This window comes from Enhydra lutris, unplaced genomic scaffold (assembly GCF_002288905.1).
Source record: "Enhydra lutris kenyoni isolate GAN:26980312 unplaced genomic scaffold, ASM228890v2 scaffoldscaffold108, whole genome shotgun sequence".
NCBI classification, from domain to species: Eukaryota; Metazoa; Chordata; class Mammalia; order Carnivora; family Mustelidae; genus Enhydra; species Enhydra lutris.
In genome coordinates, this window is record NW_019154192.1 from 1,055,010 (window position 1) to 1,078,621 (window position 23,612).

Sequence of the window (23,612 nt, forward strand, 5' to 3'; positions counted from 1 at the left end):
AACAAAAAGCCCCAACAGGCCTGAATCACGGCAGGGTGGGGGGTAAGGAGGGGTGTGTATGGGAGGTCCCCAGAAAGGTGCTTTTTCATCAGCGTCATTGATGGTCTAATTGTTTCACTGTTGCCTCACTACGTGACGTAGAGGCAGTACCGGCCTGAAACGCACAGTCGCAGCTAGGAAACTGGAGGGGCCTTGGGTTCCTGGCTAAGACCCCCGCAGCCTAAGCTCAAGCCGGGCGGAGTTCGGGCGCCCGCAAGTGCTGCCGATTCCCCTCCGCTTACCCCGACACATCCACCTTCTGCAGACTCCTTCTGCCCACATCCTCTTCTTTAGCTCGTACAGCCAACGGATTCTACTAAAGCCAACGTCGACCCATCTACAAAATGGCCAAAACTCCTCACACCTTGGGTCACGTGGCCCTCAACCTTCTCTGCTTCCGGAGTTTTTTTTACTAATTACGACTTTGGGAAACTGCCCAAAAGCGGGTGGGGACTAGTTAGAACAGACTTTTTACGAAACTTCCGATCCCAGTAACTGAAAGAAAAGGGAAAAGCCGTAGAAGGAGGGAAACTAGGAGGGTGGAGGGTGGGAGGGTGAGATAAGAGATACAAAGGCGGTATGTTTAGTATCTCCCAAGTCGTGGAAAGAAGGAAAAGGCGAGTTCCCGCTTGCTTCCAGGAATTCCAAGACATTGGGGGAGGGAGGAAAAAATAAAGCTCTCGCGAAGTCTGAGAGCCTTTACGGGACAGTCGGACTAGAAGTTCCCGCGATGTTATGACTAAACGAACGTGATTTAGCCAGGCAGAAGTAACGGTAGGGATAAAAGGGTTGGTTGGGGGGGGGGGGGGGGTTGAGGAGGAAGACGCAAGGCCTGCGTACTGACGTAAAGTCGTGTTGATATATTACGGCCGTGGCCAAGCAGTGCACTTCAGAGAGCTTTTAGTTCTCCTCTGAGGGCGGGAGTGTTCTGAAACGGTACACTTGCGGTTGGGAAACTCCCGAGTTTTCCTTCAGGCATGAGTCATGTGGCGGTGGAAAATGCGCTCGGGCTGGACCAGCAGGTAAGTGGAAATATGCGTCCCGAGGCTGTCTGTGTGGACCTTTTTCTTGGTTTAACGTGGCTTATATGGCGCAGTAGTATCTAGTCACCTTTATTTCCCTATTTTGTTATGTATGACTTGTTACGGATGGGATTGTGGGCGGACGGAAAAAGAAACTAGGTAGAGGTGCGGTGGCGAACAAAATGAGGCGTTAACAGTCATGTCAGTAATAGCTGATACTTGGGCGGAGGTATTGTATTCTGGCCACGCACAATGGCGGCTTTTGTGGCGGTTGGTGCTTTCTTAGATATGCGCATGTGCGAGCATTGGCTGACTAGCGATCAGAGGGAAGTCCGCGTAAGGGATTCATGTATTTATCTGAGGGGTTTGATTTTTCACTGGATGACACTGATTCTGGCTGAGAGGTGCCGTTGATATCTAAGGGAAGAGTAGTTTGTAGCCACGGACTGGGGCGGGGAGAGATGGTGGGAACAGGAGGGAAGGAGGGGCTTTCAGGGTAATGGCGGCGGTCTCCTTTGTTCCGACTGCAGGGTAGCGCACCGTTGCACCACGCTTAGAGAACAGACCTGGTTCTAACGACTGACTTCACAAAAGTCGACGAATCATTTGTCTTGTTTACTTTGGGGGTTTCTGTCGCCAGACTATCGCAGCCTACTGCTGCGGATGGTGAACTCGTGTTTCCGGAGTGGAAAGTTTTGTGACGCAGAAGAGCCGGAAAGGCATACTGGGGAAGGGAGGGAAGAATGGCAGCACCGGGCTTCCCTTAACCCGTGTTGGAAATAATGGAAATTGGACGCTGGCGGGTAACCGCTTGGAAGGTTAGAGATCTAGAATTGCCCTTTACTTAATTCAGAGCGTCACTGAAAGGCCATTTAGTCCAGCATTGTGGATTTTTTTCTTTATGGTACTATGTGTTTTACATACGCATAGATTAGTAGTTGGACTTTGGAGTGCATCTCGGCAAAAATACTCGAAAAGTGGTTTGGTGGAGGAAGTAAAGTTGTTACTAATTTTGTCGCGCCTGAGTAAAGACATTGAAATGGGTCAAAAGGCTTTTCCTCTTGAAAGACACTGCCTTTTACTTCGAGGTGTTAGTGCGAAAAAGGAGTCGTGATCTTCGAGAGATAACAGGTTCATTCTCCGTAGAAGGAGAAATTTTCGTTTTACTGCGGTATACTTCCTAGAGAAACTTAATTGAATCGTTCGGACTCTAAAGTGAACAGCTTGCTCGTTTAACTGAGGGAAATAAATTAGGGTATAAACCTTCCGCAAAAAATATTTGACGAATTCCTGAATACTGAATCCTTACTAAAAACTGATTCTACATTTTAATGTTTCATGTAGTACATTTGAAAGATTTGGTTTACTTCTTCTTGGTATTTTCCACTAACTATAGTTATATTAAAGCCTGCATTCTGCTGAAGCTTGATCATGTAAAAACCTCTAAAATTGAAAATTTGAAATCAAAAGAATAAGAAATCTCATTTGTAACATTTCCTGTGTTGCTAGAATCGATTTAAAACTTTTGATAAACTGCTGTCTGGGTCATTAGAATTTACTAGTAAGCAAATTACGGCCGGAAAAGTTGTGATAATTTATTTAATATCTTAGTGGTGCATGTAATTGGTAATATCTTGGATTTCTAGTGTTTGCAAATGTTATTGTATAACTTTTTTATTTTCTTGTTTTTCGTTTTTTCAAACATGCAGGGACCCACTTTGCTGTCTTGTTTTGTGCTTTTAAATTTTCTGCTTGAAAGTTTTGGATTAATTAACAAAACCTGATAAAGCAAAATAACCTTTTTTTTTTTTTTTTTTTGGATAGTAGGCAGATCATAAGTAGGCAGAAAGGCAGGCAGAGAGAGAGGAAGGGAAGCAGGCTCCCTGTTGAGCAGAGAGCCAGATGCGGGCCTGGATCCCAGTTACCCTGGGATCAGGACCGGAGCGGATGGAAGGCAGAGGCTTTAACCCACTGAGCCACTCAGGTGACCCTAAATAACCTTTTTTTTCTATTGTGTTGAAATGTGTTATTGAGCGGATAAGTAGTAATTGAGATTAAAGAAAGTCTTCAAAAAGCTTTGGATATTATTTTATTACTTAGTACCTTTATAAGGAACAATCTCTTTGAATTTGTCTTCTTTCTAAAATGAAGTAAATACTGCCTTCAGTATTACTTCATTCACTGGCCTTCAGTGTGGCCAGTATTAATGGAATGTAAGTTGCACAGTACTCAAAGGTGGTAGTTGATGGTGGTGGTATTGCTACCTTGTTATTTATCCAAAGTAAAAATAGTTGGCACAGTCTTTAGAGATAAAGACTCTAATGAATTTCCAAATTGACCTAATATTCTCCAGGTAGAATTTTTACCAGGTAGAATTTTAAAGTTATGCAAATAATAAGTGGGAAACCACTGGTGGGGGGGGTTACTAACAAATTAGTTTTGTGATTGAAGAGCATTTTGCTCTGGAAAATTGTTACAAAGAACCTGTTTGAGAGATGAATGTATTGGAAACATCTGTAACTAGTTACACTGTTGGCATCTGTATTGCCTTATAGATTCCCCCCCCCATAGACTTTAAAGGCATTTTTTTTTTCTTTTTTTTTTTTTTTTTAAGATTTTATTTATTTATTCGACAGAGATATAAGTAGTCAGAGAGGCGGAGTGGGGGGGGGGGCAAGCTCCCCGCCAAGCAGGGAGCCCAGTGCAAGGGCTCAATCCCAGGACCCTGAGACCATGACCCAAATGGAAGGCAGAGGCTTTAACCCACTGAGCCACCCAGGCCCCCCTTAAAAGGCATTCTTAAAACCATGTGAGACAGACTGGGCAGTAATGCTACAGGGTAGGACAGGATTTTAGAACTGATTTGTCTTTTGCAGATTGATTTTTTTTTTTTTTTTGGCAAATTGATTTTTTTAATTTATTGTGTGTCACCATGTGAGGTGTTAATATCTTTCTTCTAGTTTGCTGGTCTAGACCTGAACTCCTCTGATAATCAGAGTGGAGGAGGAAGTACAGCGAGCAGTAAGTAAAAAAATATATGTATATTTTTTTTGTTTTTTTATAAGAATTAATATCAGCTTGTTATTCATTGTATTGAGCAATTTTAAAATGAAAATTTTCTTATTGCCAAATATGTATGTATAAATATTCTAGTATTTTAATATATCTGTATAATAAGAGACTGGTTCTTTTTGAGTGGAAGCTGTGATCATTTGAAGGAAATGCAATGTCGTAGTCACATATTTATTTATTGCTTGTTTTTCAGATTTTTACTTATTTGTGAGAGAGAACTTGTGAGCACGGGGCAGATGGGAGGGACAGAGGGAGAAGCTGACTCCCCGCTAAGGGGGCCCCTCTCAGGGCTCCATCCCAGAACCCTGAGATCATCATCTGAGACACCCAGCACCCATAGTCAACATTTTTAGATATGTCCACTGTGAATTCTGCTTAAGCATGAAGGAGATGGGGATATTCATCCCTCTGCTGATCTGACCTGAACAGTGTTAATAATATTAGGGAACAGTTACAGCTACTACTACAACTGTCTCAAGATGAACCTGACACTTCAGAATAGAACTAGCCTCTACTGCTTCTTGGGTTATAGTTAGAATTTAAAATGTCTGCCATATTAAATTGAATAGATTGTGTTTTTTTTGTTTTGTTTTTTTTTGTTTTGTTTTTTTAAGATTTTATTTATTTATTTCACAGACAGATCACAAGTAGGCAGAGAGGCAGGCAGAGAGAGAGCGGAAGGGAAGCAGGCTCCCTGCTGAGCAGAGAGCAGGATGCGGGGCTCTATCCCAGGACCCTGAGACCATGACCTGAGCCGAAGGCACAGGCTTAACCCACTGAGCCACCCAGGTGCCCCAAATAGATTGGTTTTTGAAAGAAGTGTTTTGTTTCATTTGGTGCTTGTTAGAGATTAATATTTGAATGAAACAGTTGACCCTTTATTATTTAGTAGCTGATCTCTGCTTGGATCCCTGTTTCAGGAAAACAATGGGTACACTCTGAAGAGCTTTAAGTATGGTTAATCCATATTAAATCTTATTTGCTACTCTGTGCATATTATAAGGATATAATTATTTTATTTACAAAGAATCTAATTATAGTAATGGTTTGGGACACTTAATGTAAAAGTTAGAGATTTAGTTAAAATTTAGATACTAACACTGACTTCCTTCTACTTTGTAGATTAAATGCTTTTATTTGATTATCATAGGCTGGCTGTTAATTTAGGAAATCTTAACACTTAACAAGAAAGAAATTAATTCTTTCTTGGAATCCTTAGCTTTCATCTGTATGAAAAGCTTTCATATGTATTTCATCTGTATGGTCTTTATATTGGCACAGTAGAAACAAAGCTAATTAAAATTGGTCAGTTGATTTAGTGCATATTCTTTTCTTTTAGTTGGCAGTTTTGTTATAGCAATAGTTGTATTTGTTAAGACTTGTAATTAATACATTTTGAAATAGCATAGTCTTTTTTTTTTTTTTTTTTTTTTTTAATGAATTCCATGCCCAGAGATGAGAAGTCATGTGTTCTTCTGACTAAACACGCTAGGCATCACTGAAATGTGTTTGGATTGAGGGTTTTATTACAGTCTGTGTTCCCAGATTTGCCAGACTTACGTTGTCTGCCCCTGCTTTTTCTTTCTCTTTTTTAGATGTAGCATAAAAATGTGTATTATTTAAGCGCTTTCCCATTTTTAGATTTTATTTTTATAGCTGTAAAATAATTTAAGTAATAGTTTAAAAGTTTGTTTTCTAGGATCAGTGTTTCTTTGGGGTTTTCGTTTTTCAAGATACTATGAGAGAGAGCACAGAGGGAGAGCAAGGGACAGAAACAGACCCCCCCCCCCCCCCCCCCCCCGCCAAGCAGGTAGCTGGGTGTGATGGGTCCCAGGACCCTGAGATCATGACCTAAGCCAAAGGCAGACATTGAACCAACTGAGCCACCTTTGTGCCCCTAGGATCAATGTTTTAATACATATTTTTGTAAACCGCTGTGTCTTGGTGAATGGGGATGGGTCTTTAATTTTCTATTTCTCTTTTAGAAGGACGCTATATACCTCCTCACTTAAGGAACAGAGAAGCCTCTAAAGGTAAGTTTACTGGCAAATTCTTGTATCCAACTTTGGTTTTAAGATAGTAAAACTTAGGGAAAATGAGGTAACTGAGGAAGTGTATTACATTTCTGTTTTCTTCATAACTCTGGAAAAGTTCATCTGGTATTATATAAAGGATATTTATTTCTTTTGAGCCTAAAGTTTCACTACTCTAGTGCTTTTATTTATAAATACAACATGATTTCAGTTTGAAAGTCACTGGGGTGGGGGTCACTGTTTTGTAAACTAACTAGAGGGCACTGAAATCCTTAAATGCAGCAACAGTGAAAATTAGTTATTGCAGAATATTTAACAATTGAAGGATTGCAAACAAGGGCATGCTCAGTGGGTTGGAGAGATTGCTGATTTTAGTTTTCGCAAGAACTGTTTCATGTTGAGGGCTTTGTGTGAAATGTTACTAAAAAACCTGTGATGTTTAGTATTAAGTTTTTAATGTAGAGTAAATAGATGATTAAGATAGTGTTGGGATGATTATACAAGTGTTATATATTCATCATCGTGGTGATCTGAATTTTCAAGAGAAATAAAAAGTCAGGAAAAGCCAAGAGGAAAGAAGATGGTGGGAAATGAGGTAGGTATTTGGGGATGGGGGAAATGAACTATAGCTTGTGGACTGGGTATGTACCTTCATACGTAGTCTGTCGTTTATGTAAGTTTGTGTAATACCAAAAGATCACTTCTGGCTGATATTAGAATTATTTTCTCAAACTGGAATTTCTTCTTAAGAATTTTCTGTTTAAGTAATCGAAACCCAATATGGGGCTCGGACTTAAAACATTTGAGATCAAGAGCTGCATGCTCTTACTGACCCCCCAGAATTCTTTTTGTAATGGGTAATCCTCAGAATGTGTGTGACTAGAGTTACAGGGAAGGTATACAAACTGCTGCAGAGGGAGTAACAGTATGGAAATTAAGAAATGGAAAAGTAAAGGCCATATAGGTAACTGGCTAACAGCTGTACAGCAGAGGGGGAGGTACTGTCATTACTTGAGGAACTGCAAAGAATTAAATTAAGTGTCCCTAAGTGGTTTAGTTCCCTCTGGTAGATTTACTCTGGTCACCTTCTTTTACCTATCTGTAGCTGTGCCCTCAAGGTATGTCCATGTGGAATATAGGAAAGGATGACAGTTTTTTCCCCCTGTTGTATTTGGTTGAGTTCGACAACATATTGTTGAACTCTTAGGATGTGACAGTAGTATACAATATATAATATTTTAGTCAGTAATATAGGTAAATACAAAGAATTGTAGTTACACCAACTGTTTATGTTGTTAGTACTGAAACAAAGGAGCTTTGGCAGTGTGAAATAACTAAAATTTTGGAGACATTTGGGGGGGGGAACTTTAGAGACTTTCAAGAAAACGGTTTGAGAAGTTTTTATGTTAAATAATAGTGTTTAAATTACTTCTAAGTGGGTTGTTAATTTCTAAATTTAGAGTTCTTCGGGAAAACCTAATTGCCTGATGTTTCTACTGCTTGCAAAAGATCCCTGCTCGTTTTTGAATTCAGGTTCCTTTGAGGGTATCTTTAAAGTGTTAGGTGTAAGAGAACAAAGAAACTTTGTATTGAGTATTTCCATTTATTGAATTTCTTTTAAATATTGATAGTATATTGAAGATAATTCAGCTGATTTGTTATACTTACAGCTGTTGGTTAAGTAGCTACCAAGTTGCCTTCTCTAAATTCTTTTGAATAAGACTCTTGTTAATCATGCCCCTTACTGCATAGAGCCCATCTGAGCATAATTCTGTGACAACAGTTTGGAGCTTCATCCTTCATGAGTTTTCATAGTCTCTGTCCTCATGCATCTCACAGATTTCTCCTTATTGGTAACTTTGTAGTGGATCTCTTAATTTAAGCTCTTAGGTAACTGATTCTACCTGAGGTAAACCTTTTGAATTTAAAAATCTATGTTATATATGCTATATGGTACATACCTAATATTTATCAACTTTTTAGCAGTAACTACATTCATGAGATGTATTTTTAGGAATGGGGCATAACTATAAAACTAAACTTAGAGCTTCCCTTCCTACTGCCTTTGAGGTTAAAACTTTGGAGGAGGCATTTGGGATCCCTCTGATAGCAGTTACACCTTTAAAAAAGCAATTTGCCACAATCTTGTTAAAATAGTTTTATTGAAATAGGCTCGTGTTTTACTCCATTTAATATATAGCAAACATTGACACTTTAAAGAATGCAATTTAAAATGTTAGTGTGATATGACAATTTGTAAAGAATGGAACTTAAATTGTTAGTGTGATACTATTTGCTGGTGAAACCCAGTTCTCTGAATCTTGGTTCTCTTCTCCAGTATTTGATAAAAGTAATTCCACTGATACTTGGTTCCAAAAGAATAAAATAAAAGGGAGGCTGTGTTAGAGAGCTTTTAAGACAGGAATCATGTAAAAGTATTGTCAACTCTTCTTTTTTTCTTTTTTCTTTTTTTTAAACTTTTTTTTTTGAAGGATTCTATGATAAAGACAGTTCAGGGTGGAGTTGTAGTAAAGATAAGGACGTCTACAGCAGTTTTGGGTCTCGAGATTCAAGAGGAAAGCCCAATTACTTCAGTGATCGTGGAAGTGGACCAAGGGGAAGGTAAATTACTCTCAGCTTGCAAATGTCTTTATACTAGCAGTTTAGGAATAAACTCTTAGTTTGATGTGATCTCATTCTTTGTATTTTCCTTGGTCGTGATTTTTTTTTTTTTTTTTTTTTTTAAGATTTTATTTGAGGGGCACCTGGGAGTCTCAGTGGGTTAAAGCCTCTGCCTTCGACTCAGGTCATGATCTCAGGATCCTGGGATTGACCCCACATCAGGCTCTCTGCCTGCCCTCACTGCCTACTTGTGATCTCTGTCTGTCAAATAAATAAATAAAATCTTTAAAAAAAAAAAAAAAAAGATTTTATTTGAGAGAGTGCGCACAAGCAGATGGAGTAGCAGAAGGAGAGGGAGAAGCAGGCTCCCTGAGATTAAAATTAAGGATCTGCCACTTGATTAAGCCACCCAGATGGCTGGGTTATCGGTTTTATGAAAATATGAAGTACATACTGGGTATAAGCATTACAAAACTTAATTCTTAAGATTAAGAGACCTGATGTTCTATAACTTTATATAAGGTGAAAATGGATGTGGATTTCTTAAACATTGATGTGTAAATTATACATAACCATTAATTAAAGGGCCTGGGGCACCTGGATGCTCTACTTCGCAGGGTGCCTACTTCCCCCCCTCTCTGCCTGCCTTTCTGCCTATTTGTGATCTCTCTCTCTCTCTGTCAAATAAAATCTTTAAAAAAATTAAAGGGCAGGGCGCCTGGGTGGCTCAGTGGGTTGAGCCGCTGCCTTCAGCTCAGGTCATGATCCCAGGTCCTGGGTTCGAGCCTCGCATCGGGCTTTCTGCTCAACGGGGAGCCTGCTTCCTCCTCTCTCTCTGCCTGCTTCTCTGCCTACTTGTGATTTCTCTCTGTCAAATAAATAAATAAAGTCTTTAAAAAAAAATTAAAGGGCATTATTTCATAAATGAGACAGCCATTATTGAATTATTGAAATCTTTGAAAGGTATTCCTGATACAATTCAACTAGTATACAAGTATGTATCTAGAGATATATAGAGATACTGTGATATAAGCTAAATGACATGTATCAATTGTTTATGCTGTTTAGGTTTGATGATCGTGGACGGAGTGACTATGATGGTATTGGCAGTCGTGGTGACAGGACTAGCTTTGGCAAGTTTGAACGCAGTGGACACAGTCGTTGGTGTGACAAATCAGATGACGATGACTGGTCAAAACCACTTCCACCAAGTGAACGATTGGAGCAGTAAGTTTTTGAAATATATGTTGATTGATATGAAACTTGTTACTTAGTATAACTATGTAATAATTATTTGATATTAGGGAACTCTTCTCTGGAGGAAACACCGGAATAAACTTTGAGAAATATGATGATATACCAGTAGAGGCAACTGGCAATAACTGTCCTCCACATATTGAAAGTGTAAGTTGTTTTTGTATGACTCCTTAACAGTTCTTTGTTAACTATTTAAGGACTTGATTGGGTTATAAAAAGAGAGACTAAGATTTTATGTCACCGTTATGAAGAATGCTGAAATAGAAAATGTCAAACATAACAAAGAATCCAAAAGTTACTCTATTGTATTTTAGACACTGAAGTCTATTTCTTTAAAAAACCTAGAACTTTTTCAGGTACTTTCAACCTAAAATTATAGCAGATAAAATCACAACCAAAAGTGCATATTCGGGGTTGGGTGTTTTGGTCATAAGTAGCACAACACAGAAATTGTAACAGGTTAGACATTTCTAGTTGTGTTTGACTTGCTTTTGTTTCCTTGATAGTTCAGCGATGTTGAGATGGGAGAAATTATCATGGGGAACATTGAGCTGACTCGTTACACTCGTCCAACTCCAGTGCAGAAACATGCCATTCCTATTATCAAAGAAAAAAGAGACTTGATGGCTTGTGCCCAAACAGGTAAGCTAATTAGATAAAGAATTAAAGTTAATATTTCAGCTGGTCTTTCTCTAGAAATAGTACTTTTTACCAGGAGAATTGAGCTGTGGGTAGCCTGATTCTGAGTTAGGTAAACATTAGTTGAAGTGTTTTTTGTATCTTTTTATTCTTTGGATATATGAGGACATCTTGGGGAATTGTGCAGTGAATTGTCAGCCTGCTATTATTGCAGCAGGGAAAGTTGTGAATGCAATGCAGGAGAACATTAGCTACATAACTGGAATAGGAAATACTCAACTTAGAGAAGAATTTGTGATTCATAAAAATGGGGGGGGTAACTGTGCCTCCTCTCCCTAATATTTTGGCAATTGGGCATAATTAGTGATAAAAAGACAGCAGAACTACTTCTCCATGTAAAACATTCCTGTCTATAGAAAGAAAAGAAACTTAAGTCATTTGTAATAAAGTTTCTTCTTTAAGGATTTCTTCATTTTATGTTTAACTGTGAAGTTCAGGCTAAATCTGGGATTTGTTTTTTTGTGTTTTTTTTTTTTAAAGATTTTATTTATTTATTTGTCAGAGAGGGATTTGTTTTTTTAAAGTAAGTTTCATTTAAACAGTTACAGCCAAGCCTTTTATTCTGCAAAGGAAACCGACTACTGTGTAAAGCCCTTTACTGTTAAACCTCAGAAACTGTTCTGCATTCCATCAGTATTACAGGATATAAAAAAGTAAAGAATGGGAAGTTGATGCCGATTTCATGTAAATTAAAATCTGAAGAGTAGAGGATTGTATTGTTTAAAATAGATAACAGGAATCACTTGGCATTCTCGCTTTCACTGTATGAATATACCATATTTTTCCCAAAACTTGGCATAAGGTAAAATTTTTTTTCACTAAAAGGGAATGTGGAACACAATTATTTTTTTAACAGGGTCTGGAAAAACTGCAGCATTTCTGTTGCCCATCTTAAGTCAGATTTACACAGATGGTCCAGGCGAGGCTTTGAAGGCTGTGAAGGTAAAGATTGATTTCCTTATAAAATAAGTTGTTAGCATAGTGAAAACTTGATAAATATTAGTTGGGACCTTTCTTTCTAAACAATACTAACTGTGTTTTATTTTAGTTCCTCTTTCTTACTATATTTATTTACTTCTTAATTTTTAAAAAAAGATATTTATTTAAGAGAGCATGAGCAGGCAGGAGGAGAGGGAAAGGGAGAAGCAGACACCCTGCCGAGCAGGGAGCCTGATATGGGACCCGATCCCAGGACCTGGATTATGACCTGAGCTGAAGGCAGATGCTTAACTGACTGAGCCATTCAGGCACCGTGGATGTAATTCTTAATTATAAAGCGAATTTTGCTGTGATGAGTTGTTTCAAAAAACAACAACAAAGTTTTGGCTCTTTGAGTTTACTTTCTAAATTGTTCTCATTTCTTAGGAAAATGGAAGATACGGGCGCCGTAAACAATATCCTATCTCCTTAATTTTAGCCCCAACAAGAGAATTGGCTGTACAAATTTATGAGGAAGCCAGAAAAGTAAGTATGCATTTTACTGATTATTGCCATTTTCATTGATTCTAATGTTGTTTTTATGAATATCTAATAAACTCTTTGCTTATAGTTTTCATACCGGTCTAGAGTTCGTCCTTGTGTGGTTTATGGTGGTGCTGATATTGGTCAGCAGATTCGAGACTTAGAGCGTGGTTGTCACTTGTTAGTGGCCACTCCAGGACGTCTAGTGGATATGATGGAAAGAGGAAAGATTGGATTAGACTTTTGCAAGTAAGTGTTAATTTTTATGTTTAAAAGATGTAATTTCTTTTATTTTTTAATTTTCAGTTTTTTTATTTAAATTCTAGCATACCGTGCATCGTTGGTTACAGGAGTAGAACTTTCATATTACTGGTCATTTTGTAGTGATTGTAGTAAGATTGTCTTCAGATTTACTACAGTAATTTAACTGCATAATTTTTGAAAGTCACAGTTAACCTGTATGATTCATTGGAACAGTGTCAGATAATGGTTATGTGATTTACGTGTTTCACATATGTTACTTTGCAAGGCTAGCACGTTAGGATGAATATTACACAGTTATATTCAGTGGTCAGTTTCTCATCAAATTCTAAAGTGAGTATTTTTCATAAAAGATACTTAGTGTTGGATGAAGCAGATAGGATGCTGGATATGGGATTTGAACCTCAGATACGACGTATAGTTGAACAAGATACTATGCCACCAAAGGGTATTCGCCACACTATGATGTTCAGTGCTACTTTCCCTAAGGAAATACAGGTATGATTTACTGTTCTTTTAGAACATTTGTAAATAAGTATTTTCAGATAATTTTAAGAAGTTGGAGACTAAGAGTGTTTTCCCCTTTTTAGATGCTTGCTCGTGATTTCTTGGATGAATACATTTTTCTGGCTGTAGGCAGAGTTGGCTCCACCTCTGAGAACATCACACAAAAAGTAGTTTGGGTGGAAGAATCAGACAAACGATCATTTCTTCTTGATCTCTTAAATGCAACAGGTGAAGTTAATAATAGTGTAGTGAGAATCTACTTGGATCTCTTTAGCTCCTACCCTTTTGCCAACCTGTCTAAATGATGAAAGCTTATTTTAATTATCTCTGTGTGCTTGCTTTATGGAGTGCAAAAAGAACCAAAGTGCTGAGTTCTTATTAGTAAACAAAACCTTATATCTAATTTTACAGGGAAGGATTCACTGACTTTAGTGTTTGTGGAGACCAAAAAGGGTGCTGATTCTCTGGAGGACTTCTTATACCATGAAGGATATGCTTGTACCAGTATCCATGGTGACCGATCACAGAGAGATAGAGAGGAGGCCCTTCACCAGTTCCGCTCAGGAAAAAGCCCTATTTTAGTGGCTACAGCTGTGTGTATATTTTTATTTTTGAGTTAGGCATGTTTGAATGTTGCTTTTTTTTTTTTTTTTAAACAAAAGTTATTTTTCAGGTGGCAGCAAGAGGACTAGACATTTCAAATGTGAAACATGTTATCAATTTTGATTTGCCAAGTGATATTGAGGAATATGTACATCGGATTGGCCGTACAGGACGTGTGGGAAACCTTGGTAAAGTGTTGATTTATTTAATGGTTTGTCATAGAATCCTTAATACTAAAAATTATCTTTCAAGGGAAAGCTGATGTGTGACATCAGATAACTAAAATTACTGTTTAAATCTCTAGTTTGATTACATCACATATTATAACATTTTTTATTCCTGCTTACTGTTAAATATATGAAGGAAGAGCCCAGACTATTTTATGGAAACCTCAGTTTTATGTATTACTTTGGATTTTTGTAGGCCTTGCCACCTCATTCTTTAATGAAAGAAACGTAAATATCACAAAGGATTTGTTGGATCTGCTCGTTGAAGCTAAACAAGAAGTGCCATCTTGGTTAGAAAATATGGCTTATGAACACCACTATAAGGGTAGCAGTCGTGGACGCTCTAAGAGGTACAGGTTGTTGTTTTGAGCTTCATTATTGTTACCAGCTTTGGGTAGAAAGTTGTGTCCAGGGTTAGCTAAAACACTGCCATTACTTAATATATTTTTGACAAGGGATAGTAGATGTGACAAAAAATTAAAAATAGATATTAATGGGGTGCCTGGGTGTCTCAGTGGGTTAAGCCTCTGCCTTCATCTCGGGTCACGATCTCAGGGTTCTGGGATCAAGTCCCGCATCTGCTCGGCAGGGTACCTGCTTCCTCCTCTCTCTTTCTCTGCTTGCCTCTCTGCCTACTTGTGATCTCTCTCTGTCAAATAAATAAAATCTTTAAAAATATATATATATAAATTAAAAAAATAAATATTAAGGAGTTAAATGTCAGCCTGGTTAAGGGCTCAGGATTTTAGATAACACTATTGCAAGAGTATCATGGCAGTTGAGTTGAGGATTGGAAAGTACACGGGAATTGTTGGTTTAATTGAGTTGAAAACATAAACTATGATTTTCCTTTTATTAGTAGATTCAGTGGAGGATTTGGTGCCAGAGACTATCGACAAAGTAGTGGTTCCAGCAGTTCTAGCTTTAGTAGTGGTCGTGCAAGCAGCAGCCGTAGTGGTGGAGGTGGTCACAATAGCAGCAGAGGATTTGGTGGAGGTAATGTTAATTTTTCCTGTTTATGTCTTAAGTAACTGCTTTTTATTTTTTCTTAAAGCATAATTTATTGGAGAAATTTCCAAGAATACAAAATCCAGTAGAAACTTAAGTGGCTGAACTAATTTCTGTTTTCAAACATTTCTTGATAGGTGGCTATGGAGGCTTCTACAATAGTGATGGATATGGAGGAAATTACAACTCCCAGGGGGTTGACTGGTGGGGCAATTGAATCTGCTTTGCAACGAAGTCAACCCTTTTCAAACAAGCTAATATGGAAACCACATGTAACTTAGCCAGACTATATTTTATAGCTTCAAGACCTTGCAGTACATTATCAGCTGTGATTCTCCTGAAAATTTAAGGGAGCTTCAAAGTCACAAGAAGAAAGAAACAATGAACAGCCTTATTCAGAAGTTGAAGACATAATTGCTGTAGTTTGGATTAACTCCCCTCCTGCTTATTATCACCCCAAACTGCATTTATAATTTTGTGACTGAGGATCATTTGTTTGTTAATGTACTGTGACTTTAACTTTAGACAACTTATTATTTTGATGTCCTGTTGGCTCAGTAATGCTCAAGATATCAATTGTTTTGAAAAAATAAATTTCCTGAACTTGGGCTAAAATCAAACCTTGGCACACAGGTGTGATATAACTTAACAGGAATCATCAATTCATCTGTAGATAATAATATGGCGAAAAAACCTTAGGCAGTAGCCTGCATTAGCACTTCTTGGTACTTGCAGACTGGAAGAACATCTTAAGGCAGTATTAGTTTCAAAGGAGGCAGTCTGTACTAAGTTACAGTTCTGACTTGCTCACTCTATCCTGGATAGGCACTCAGAATCTTTTAGTTTTTAAATAAGCCATTCTAGTCAAGATAAGGTGGCATGTATGAATACATTCACATTTTTCAAAGCATCCTTCAAAGTTAATGCAAATAAATACAGCAATTCCTCTTTTAATGTTTAAGTTAGTAATTTTAAGCTAAGCAGATGTGGGCATACTATTACAGGAAGAGTTTTAAAGGTTTGATAACAAAAGTGTTTGAGGGGGATTTCATCTAATTAGATTTTTTAATGCCTGCCATAAATAAACTTGAAATGGTAGGATAGTTGACCATAGTAGTGACCAGTCTTTATGGGCCTGCTTCGGTTTGGGTCTTTAACGCATGCTAGTGTTGATGTTTTTTGGTCAAGAGGATATGAGCAGGAGGGATTATGCAGCAGGCTTTACTTTAATATAGATTCACATTAACTCTTTAAGCTGCGTTGAAATGTTAAAATGGCTTACACTTGTAGACTTTGTAGTTCGGGATAACAAAAACACTAAAATCCTTGAGATCACACAGGTTGGAAATACATAGTAAACTGCATAAGATGTTATTTCTATATGCTGCAGTCTTAGTCTATTTTAGTTGCATAGGTTTCCATTATAGTTATAGTCTATGATAAATTTGGCCAAAGATGATTATCCACCATTAAAAATGCCTCTTCTGCTTGAATTCTGTGGTGATTTTGTGGCCAGAATGCAGTAATCCTCAAAAACTATCTTTGTGATGGCATAAGGAGGCAAAAATTTTTCTTAAAAAAGTGCAATAGATTTTCAAGAATATTGTGCCTTGTTCTAAAAACCATTAAGTAGGTGCACTTGACAGTATTGAGGTCATTTGTTAACGGTGCTATTTCACTTAGTATGGGTTTAGACTCCTGTACATTTTGCCCATGACTTTTTACAAAGTACTTATTTTATTGCACATTCAGAGAATTTTATATATATGTGTTGTGTGCGTGTCTTTAAACTTCCAATCTTATTTTGTCTCTTGGAGATTGTTGAACGCAGCTTGTTAAATAGATTCTAAAATTTTATTTGGGACCACGGAATGGTAGTTGAAGAAAACTATTTGCACACGACAGATTTTAGATACTTTTTGCTGCTAGTTTGTGTAATATTTATTGAACATTTTGACAGATATTTATTTTTGTAAGCCTAAAAAGTGAATTCTTTGAAAGTTTAAAGAAACTTGACCAAAAGACAGTACAAAAACACTGGCACTTGAATGTTGAATGTCACCATATGTGAAATAATATATTTCGGGGTAGTGTGAGCTTTAAATGTTAAGTTCTATTAAACAATTGAGTCAAATTAAGCAGACCCGGCACTGGGGAAACAGCTAGTTGTAACTTTCTGACAAAAGTTAAAGACAAAATTGGCAACTTGAAATTAAAACATGCCAAGGTTTTGATACACTTGTCTTAAAATACTAATGAAACACTTCTGAACACTGATAATGAAGTGTCCACATTCTCAAAGGTTCTGTGAGTTTTATTTTAGTTAATGTTTTTGTTTGGCTTGGTTTACAGTGGCTGTCTGGCATATTTGCAATTCTCAAACATGTGGTTATCTTTGTGTATTGTCATAACTAGTGACTTTTACATTCAGTTTTATCAGTAAGTATGGATTTAAAGCTGCTGAATGTAGATCTTGAACCTCAAGTCACTAAGTTAGTAATTGCTTATTGTATTAGTTTTAGATGCTGGCACTGCATGTGCTGTGTTTATTCTGATTTTACTAAAATAAAAAGTTGAACGTAATCTTGTTGCTGTCAGTTGTGCCTTAATCATGAGATGTAGAAATGAAATTGTACTGTCAACCTGGAGAATAATAGCTTCCCAGTCTCCAACTTTGGTCACACATCAAGGCAAGCAGCCCCTACCAGTTAGCTGATGTAACCAAACCAGCTTAACATGTTAATACAATAGATATTATGAAATTGGCTTTTTTAAGGGAATCAGTCTCAAATTTTTTGTGTTCTGTAGAACTAATTTCCCATCACTGAAGGGTAGATACTATCCTGATTTCTAACATCAGAGATTGGCTTTTGTCCTTAAAATTTCTGTAAATGAAATCATAGGCTATATTATTTTTCTGAAGATTTTAAGTATTTGAAGTGAGATAATAGAAGAGTGTACAGCAGGAGAGGGAGAAGCAGATTTGCCATCAATTATGGTACTTCATTGGTTGGTTTTTTACTTTGTTGTGGCAGAGGGATGGAAAGATGACCAAGAAAACTGCCTCAGTGCCTTGTTCTTGCACTTAGTTGTTATGTTTCCTGACATGATGATATTCCCTTTCCATGTGACTAGGCAGGAAACAAATGGAATAAGGGAAACAATCTTAGGGAGACCTCTTCCCCATTATAAACACTTTCCAAGGGGCACCTGGGTGGCTCAGTGGGTTAAAGTCTCTGTCTTCGGCACAAGTTTCACATCAGGCTCTCTACTCAGCAGGGAGCCTGCTTCCCCCTCTCTGCCTATCTCTCTGCCTGTTTGTGATCTGTCAAATAAAATCTTTAGCAGGGGGGGGGGGGGAACCTTGCAAGGTGTCCTAGAGTCCTAAGGCTTTCAATAGCAGTTTCAGGGATGTAAATGTAGGCTAGAAACTGCTCCCAACTTTGCTTTCCCAGCAACTACCCAGTTAAATGGTTCATGTTTGCTTATTCTGACATGGAACCCTCTAACTGAGGTTGCAAAGAAATGAGTCTAATGCCTATGTTGTAGGTATACACACCTGAGACTCCCTGACCTTTCATTTCATAGTGTTTAGTTCAACGGGAAATTCATGGTGTATCTTGGGGTTTCAGGGGTTTGTTTTTTTTTTCCCTTGCCTAATATGTATATCTCTGGCTGCCCTAGACTGGCCTAGCATGGTGTCTCAGGATACCTTTATTAATGGTTTTAGACCCCTGAGAAGTTTTAGACAACTTCAGGAATTCTTCCTATCATCAATAAGAGCCTCCATCTAGACTGAAGCTTCCAGTCACTTTCAGTCACTAGCTGGAATTAAAGTTTTTAAAAAGGGGTGTGACTTTTAGGATGGGTTTTTATTACTTAAATCTGGAAACAATGACAAGACATGTCTCAGGGGTCATTGGGTGACGCAGTTGGTTAAATGTCTGCCTTTGGTTCAGGACATGATCCTAAGGTCTTGGTAAGGAGCCCCACGTTGGGGGCTTGGCAGAGAGCCTGCTTCTTCCTCACCATCTGCCCCTCTCCCACCTTGAGCACACACACTGTCTCAAATCTTAAAAAAAAAAAATGTTAAGCAAAAATGCATACCCAGGTTTTCATTCAATATGCAAAAATGAATGCACATCAGAGACCAAGAAATAAAATTCTGAAAAGAAAAAAAGGCCTGTGATATTTGAGAATTAAGTTCTTCTATGTGAATGGTTACTTTCAATGAATCTATATAGATCTTACCCAAAAGTAAAATTTTCTGCGAATTTTAGCTGTTCTCAGTATATACACACCCATGTTGGCTCTCAATCTTTGGGCTTAGTAACAAGCTTAAAAGGAAAAGCTAAATCTCTAACCCACACCTTAGGGAAACTTCAGGATAAGCCTAGGAAGGAGACATATCCATAACATAAGTTGATAGAGCTAAAGAGACGAGATAATAGCGTGTTTGGAAAAAGCAACAAAAACAGTTCAGTTGCTTCATACTGAGCTCCAGAGTACTAATTGTTAGCCTGTAACTGGTCTTGATATTCAGTGAAACCCTGGATATTGGGTAGTAAGGCCATTTCTAACATTTTTTGCACATTTTTGTGTGTGTGATACTTTTTCTAGAGCATCCCTCTGGGATGAGCATATTTCTTTTCCTGTTCATATGTAAAGATAATGCATATTTCTAGGCAAAAATTGGAGTTTACCTACTACCCATTATAAAAGATTTAGGTTCTCTATCATCAGGGTTTTCTGTTTACTGATGCAAATCAACACTGGTTTTTATGTGCAACCACTTGAACCAGACTAACTTACCTTGATAGGAGGGCAAAACCTTGTAACAGTGAGAAAACTGATGCTTGAGGGTTTTTTTTTTTTTTAAGATTTTATTTATTTATTTGACAGAGATCACAAGTAGGCAGAGAGGCAGGCAGAGAGAGAAAGGGGAGGAAGCAGGCTCCCTGCTGAGCAGAGAGCCCGATGCGGGCCTCGATCCCAGGACCCTGGGACCATGACCTGAGCTGAAGGCAGAGGCTTTAACCCACTGAGCCACCCAGGCGCCCTGATGCTTGAGTTTTAATCACACTCTGGACAGCAGTTACCAGAACTTCTCAACTGATAGAACACAAACCGTCTAAATGACTCATCTGGTCTTGCTGTAAATCATTTTCCAGGTAATAGGTAATTTGCAAATTTTATCTTTTTTTTTTTTTTAAGATTTTATTTATTTGACAGGTCACAAGTATGAGGAGAGGCAGGCAGAGAGCCCGATCATTGAGCAGAGAGCCCGATGTGGGGCTCGATCCCAGGACCCTGAGATCATGACCTGAGCCAAAGAGGCTTAATCCACTGAGCCACCCAGGTGCCCCCAATTTATATCTCTCTTATTCAGCACATTCCAATTATTACTATGGGCTTCCATGCTGATTTCTGCCAAGTGCCACCTTAATGCTAATTGCTTGAGAGTAATTAGAACACTGGGGGTCCCTGACTGGCACACATGGATGAGTGTACAACTCTTGATCTTGGGGTTTTGAATTCAAGCCCCATGTGGGGTACAAAGCTTATTTAAAAAAAAAAAAAAAAAAGTCTGAAAAAGGGGCACCCAGGTAGCTCAGTTGGATAAGGGTTGGACTCTTGATCTCAGCTCTGGTCTTAATCTCTCAGGGTGGAGAGAACCTAACCTATGTTAGGTTCCAGTGTGGGCCCATATGGAGCCTACTTAAAAAAATTAGAAAATGGGTAAAAAGATTTTTTTTTATTTATCAACACTGTCCCCTGTGTCCAGTTGGACACCAATCATCAGAAGCTTAAGACAGATATAAATATGCTACAATGTAGGAAAGACTGTTATATGAGTACAGATGTTGGCTCCAAGACAGGTAATCTAAGAAAACAGACTAAGAATCTTCTTGCCATACAATTTTTGACCCCTCTTGAAAACTGAAGTCCACTCCTTAGCCCTTCTCAAAATCATTAGTGTAAATCCAATGGCATGCCTCCACTGATCACCAACTTTTAACAATCCCTACTTTGGCTTATTTAAAGTCTACCCTATATCCTTATTTCCCACAGTAGCCTTAAACATTGGAAATAGAAAGATGGAAAACATTGCAAAGGAGGTACTATATTACTGCAGACTCTATAGCTTGTTTTATCTAATACATGCTATGGGAAGATGGGTAAACATTGAAGAAACCTTCTTTCCATCTTAATAAATCAGTACAGCCTAAAAGATCACTTAATAAAGCCACAATTTCCATCCACAAACCCTTCCTTTCCTGCACATCTCATACCCTTCTATTTTGCCTGTTTTATCCTGGTTCTAACCTGTTGTGCACTGACAGTTTTGCAGCCATGATCCTAAAATGACCCACCATTAGGGTCTTTCTGCTTTCATAGTAGTTGGGAATTTCATCTTCAGAATGCAAACCACTCCATACCCAGACTGCTTCAGGTTGACCTCAAGTAAGCTATCCTGCTACCTTTGAGAAGTACATTACTCAGAAAAAAAGTATTTAGGGGGGTGCCTGGGTGGCTCAGTGGGTTAAAGCCTCTGCCTTCAGCTCAGGTCATGATCCCAGAGTCCTGGGATTGAGCCCCTCAACAGGCCTCTGCTCGGCAGGGAGCCTGCTGCATCCTCTCTCTCTCTCTCTCTCTTCCTGTCTCTGCCTACTTGTGATCTCTATCTGTCAAATAAAATAAATAAAATCTTTAAAAAAAAAAAAAAAAGTACTTAGGAAATATTTGCTATGTTCTTCCTTTATTCTCCCTGGCCTGTTACCCATAGCATTCTGATTAGATACATACTTTATACGTTACCCAACAAAGAATGCCTGTGTAGCTCAGTTAAGCAACTGCCCTCAGTTCAGGTCATGATCCCAGGGTCCTGGGATCAAGATGGAGCTCCACATCAGACTCCATGCCCAGCAGGGATTCTGCTTCTCCCTCTCCTCTCAGCTTATGCTCACTTGTCTCGTTCAGGCTGTCTGTTGCTATCTTTTTCTCTCTCTCAAATAAATAAATGAAATCTTATTTGTTAAAAATCTTTTCCTCAAAACCTCAATTTTTTTTTAAGATTTTATTTATTTTACAGAGAATGACACAGAGAGAGGGAACACAAGCAGGAGGAGTTGGGAGAGGGAGAAGCAGACTCTCTAAGCAGGAAGCCTAACATGGGGCTCAATCCCAGGACCCTGAATTCATGACCTGAGCTGAAGACAGATGTTTAACAACTGAGCCACCCAGGCGCCCCAATAAAATCTTAAAAGAGAAGACTGGATCTTCTTAATCAAACTCCTGATAAGGACAATATAAAGTACAGTAAGTTATTTTGGTAAAATGCAAAATTTTTAGTGTCCAGGCAGGTTACTTTGCTTTCTAAATTAGAAACAAAAATAAGACCAAAAAAAAAAAACAAAAAAAAACTTTTCAGAAAATTAACAAGAATAGACCAAATAGTCTTAAGAAAATTGTATCCTTTTATTATTTTTTAAAGATTTTATTTATTTGAGAAAGAGAGGGGGAGAGAGAGCACATGCAGGGAGGGACAAAAGGGACAAAGGAGAGGGAGAATCATGCTCTCCACTGAGCAAGAAGCTCAACATGGGTTCCCTCTGGTCCCAAGCCAAAGGCAGACACACCCAACTGACTGAGCCACCCAGTGCCCCTACAACTTTCTTTTTTATATCCATTTAGTTCTTTGTTGTCTTCTTCCCCGTTCTAAAATAACCATCCTTATTTAGGAAAATTACTTTCATTTCACTTAGACTCCTTATTATTTCAAATGCACCTCAATTTCTCAGACCTTTTCCTTAGCAAAAACAGATATCTTATTTCCCTTGCATACAGAGATGTTTCCCACATTATTTCTATTAGCTTTAATTGCATATATTAGAAGTTTTAGCCTCAAAAACCTTAATTTCTGGTGAAAATTAAGAAATAAGCAATTGTGAACTATTTGGCAAATTTACGAATACAATTTCATAATTCATGGAAGCATACAGTTCTAGAAATGTTGGACATGTCTGCTAACACCACACAAGTCTTTTTTTTTTTTTTAACTATTTTTTTTAAAGATTTTATTTATTTGACAGACAGAGATCACAAGTAGGCAGAGAGGCGGGCAGAGAAAGAGGGAAGCAGGCTCCCTGCTGAGCAGAGAGCCCAACGTGGGGCTCAATCCCAGGACGCTGAGATCATGACCTGAGCCGAAGGCAGAGGCTTAACCCACTGAGCCACCCAGGCGCCAGCAACACAAGTCTTTAATTCTTTTGTAATAGGAGGCCAAAATAGACACTGTTTATTTGTTATTTGTCATTGTGTTAATGAATACCCATTATTAAACTTATCTAAGTATAAGGTTTCAGGTAGCCAACAATGTGGAGACTACAAAGTCTCTCTGTATGGGCCACCAATTGTGGTGTCTCTCAGGATCAAATGAGGGCCCACAATGTGGGGCAATCAGGTAGATGCCGGCGGCATGGGCTATGAAAGCATTCACCTGTGGCAGAACAAACAAGATAGAAATTTACTGAATATAGCTTAAGGAAGCAGCAGGCAGGGTGGCTCAGTGTGTTAAGCCTCTGCCTTCGGCTCAGGTCATGACCTCAGGGTCCTGGAATCGAGTCCTGCATCGGGCTCCCTGCTTAGCAGAGAGCCTGCTTCCCTCTCTCCCTGCCTGCCTCTCTGCCTCCTTGTAATCTCTCTTTCTGTGTGTCAAATAAAGTCTTTAAAAAAAAAAAAAAAAGGAAGCAGCAGGCAGGACAAGGGGGAGACTACAGCAAGGCAGTGTGAGGGAACAG

General features: G+C 38.4%; 1 protein-coding gene across 5 annotated transcripts; it reads left to right on the plus strand.

Moving 5' to 3' along the window:
• Positions 1 to 236: 236 nt before the first annotated feature.
• LOC111139453 (ATP-dependent RNA helicase DDX3X-like) lies at positions 237 to 17,394 on the plus strand. 5 transcript variants are annotated; one of them, XM_022491714.1, is made up of 17 exons: positions 237 to 1,061; positions 4,022 to 4,082; positions 6,119 to 6,166; positions 8,659 to 8,788; positions 9,857 to 10,015; positions 10,093 to 10,192; positions 10,552 to 10,687; positions 11,601 to 11,686; positions 12,110 to 12,208; positions 12,294 to 12,454; positions 12,820 to 12,964; positions 13,057 to 13,201; positions 13,385 to 13,566; positions 13,647 to 13,764; positions 14,000 to 14,153; positions 14,663 to 14,799; positions 14,949 to 17,394. In XM_022491714.1, exons 1-17 carry the CDS (start codon positions 1,017 to 1,019, stop codon positions 15,026 to 15,028), a joined length of 1,986 nt encoding a protein of 661 aa, XP_022347422.1. In that variant the 5' UTR covers positions 237 to 1,016; the 3' UTR covers positions 15,029 to 17,394. The 5 variants fall into 5 exon arrangements, with proteins under 5 accessions (XP_022347422.1, XP_022347426.1, XP_022347424.1 ...); XM_022491718.1 differs by having other exon boundaries at positions 926 to 1,061; positions 14,072 to 14,159; positions 14,666 to 14,799; XM_022491716.1 differs by having other exon boundaries at positions 927 to 1,061; positions 14,000 to 14,159; positions 14,666 to 14,799.
• The last annotated feature ends 6,218 nt before the right edge of the window (positions 17,395 to 23,612 follow it).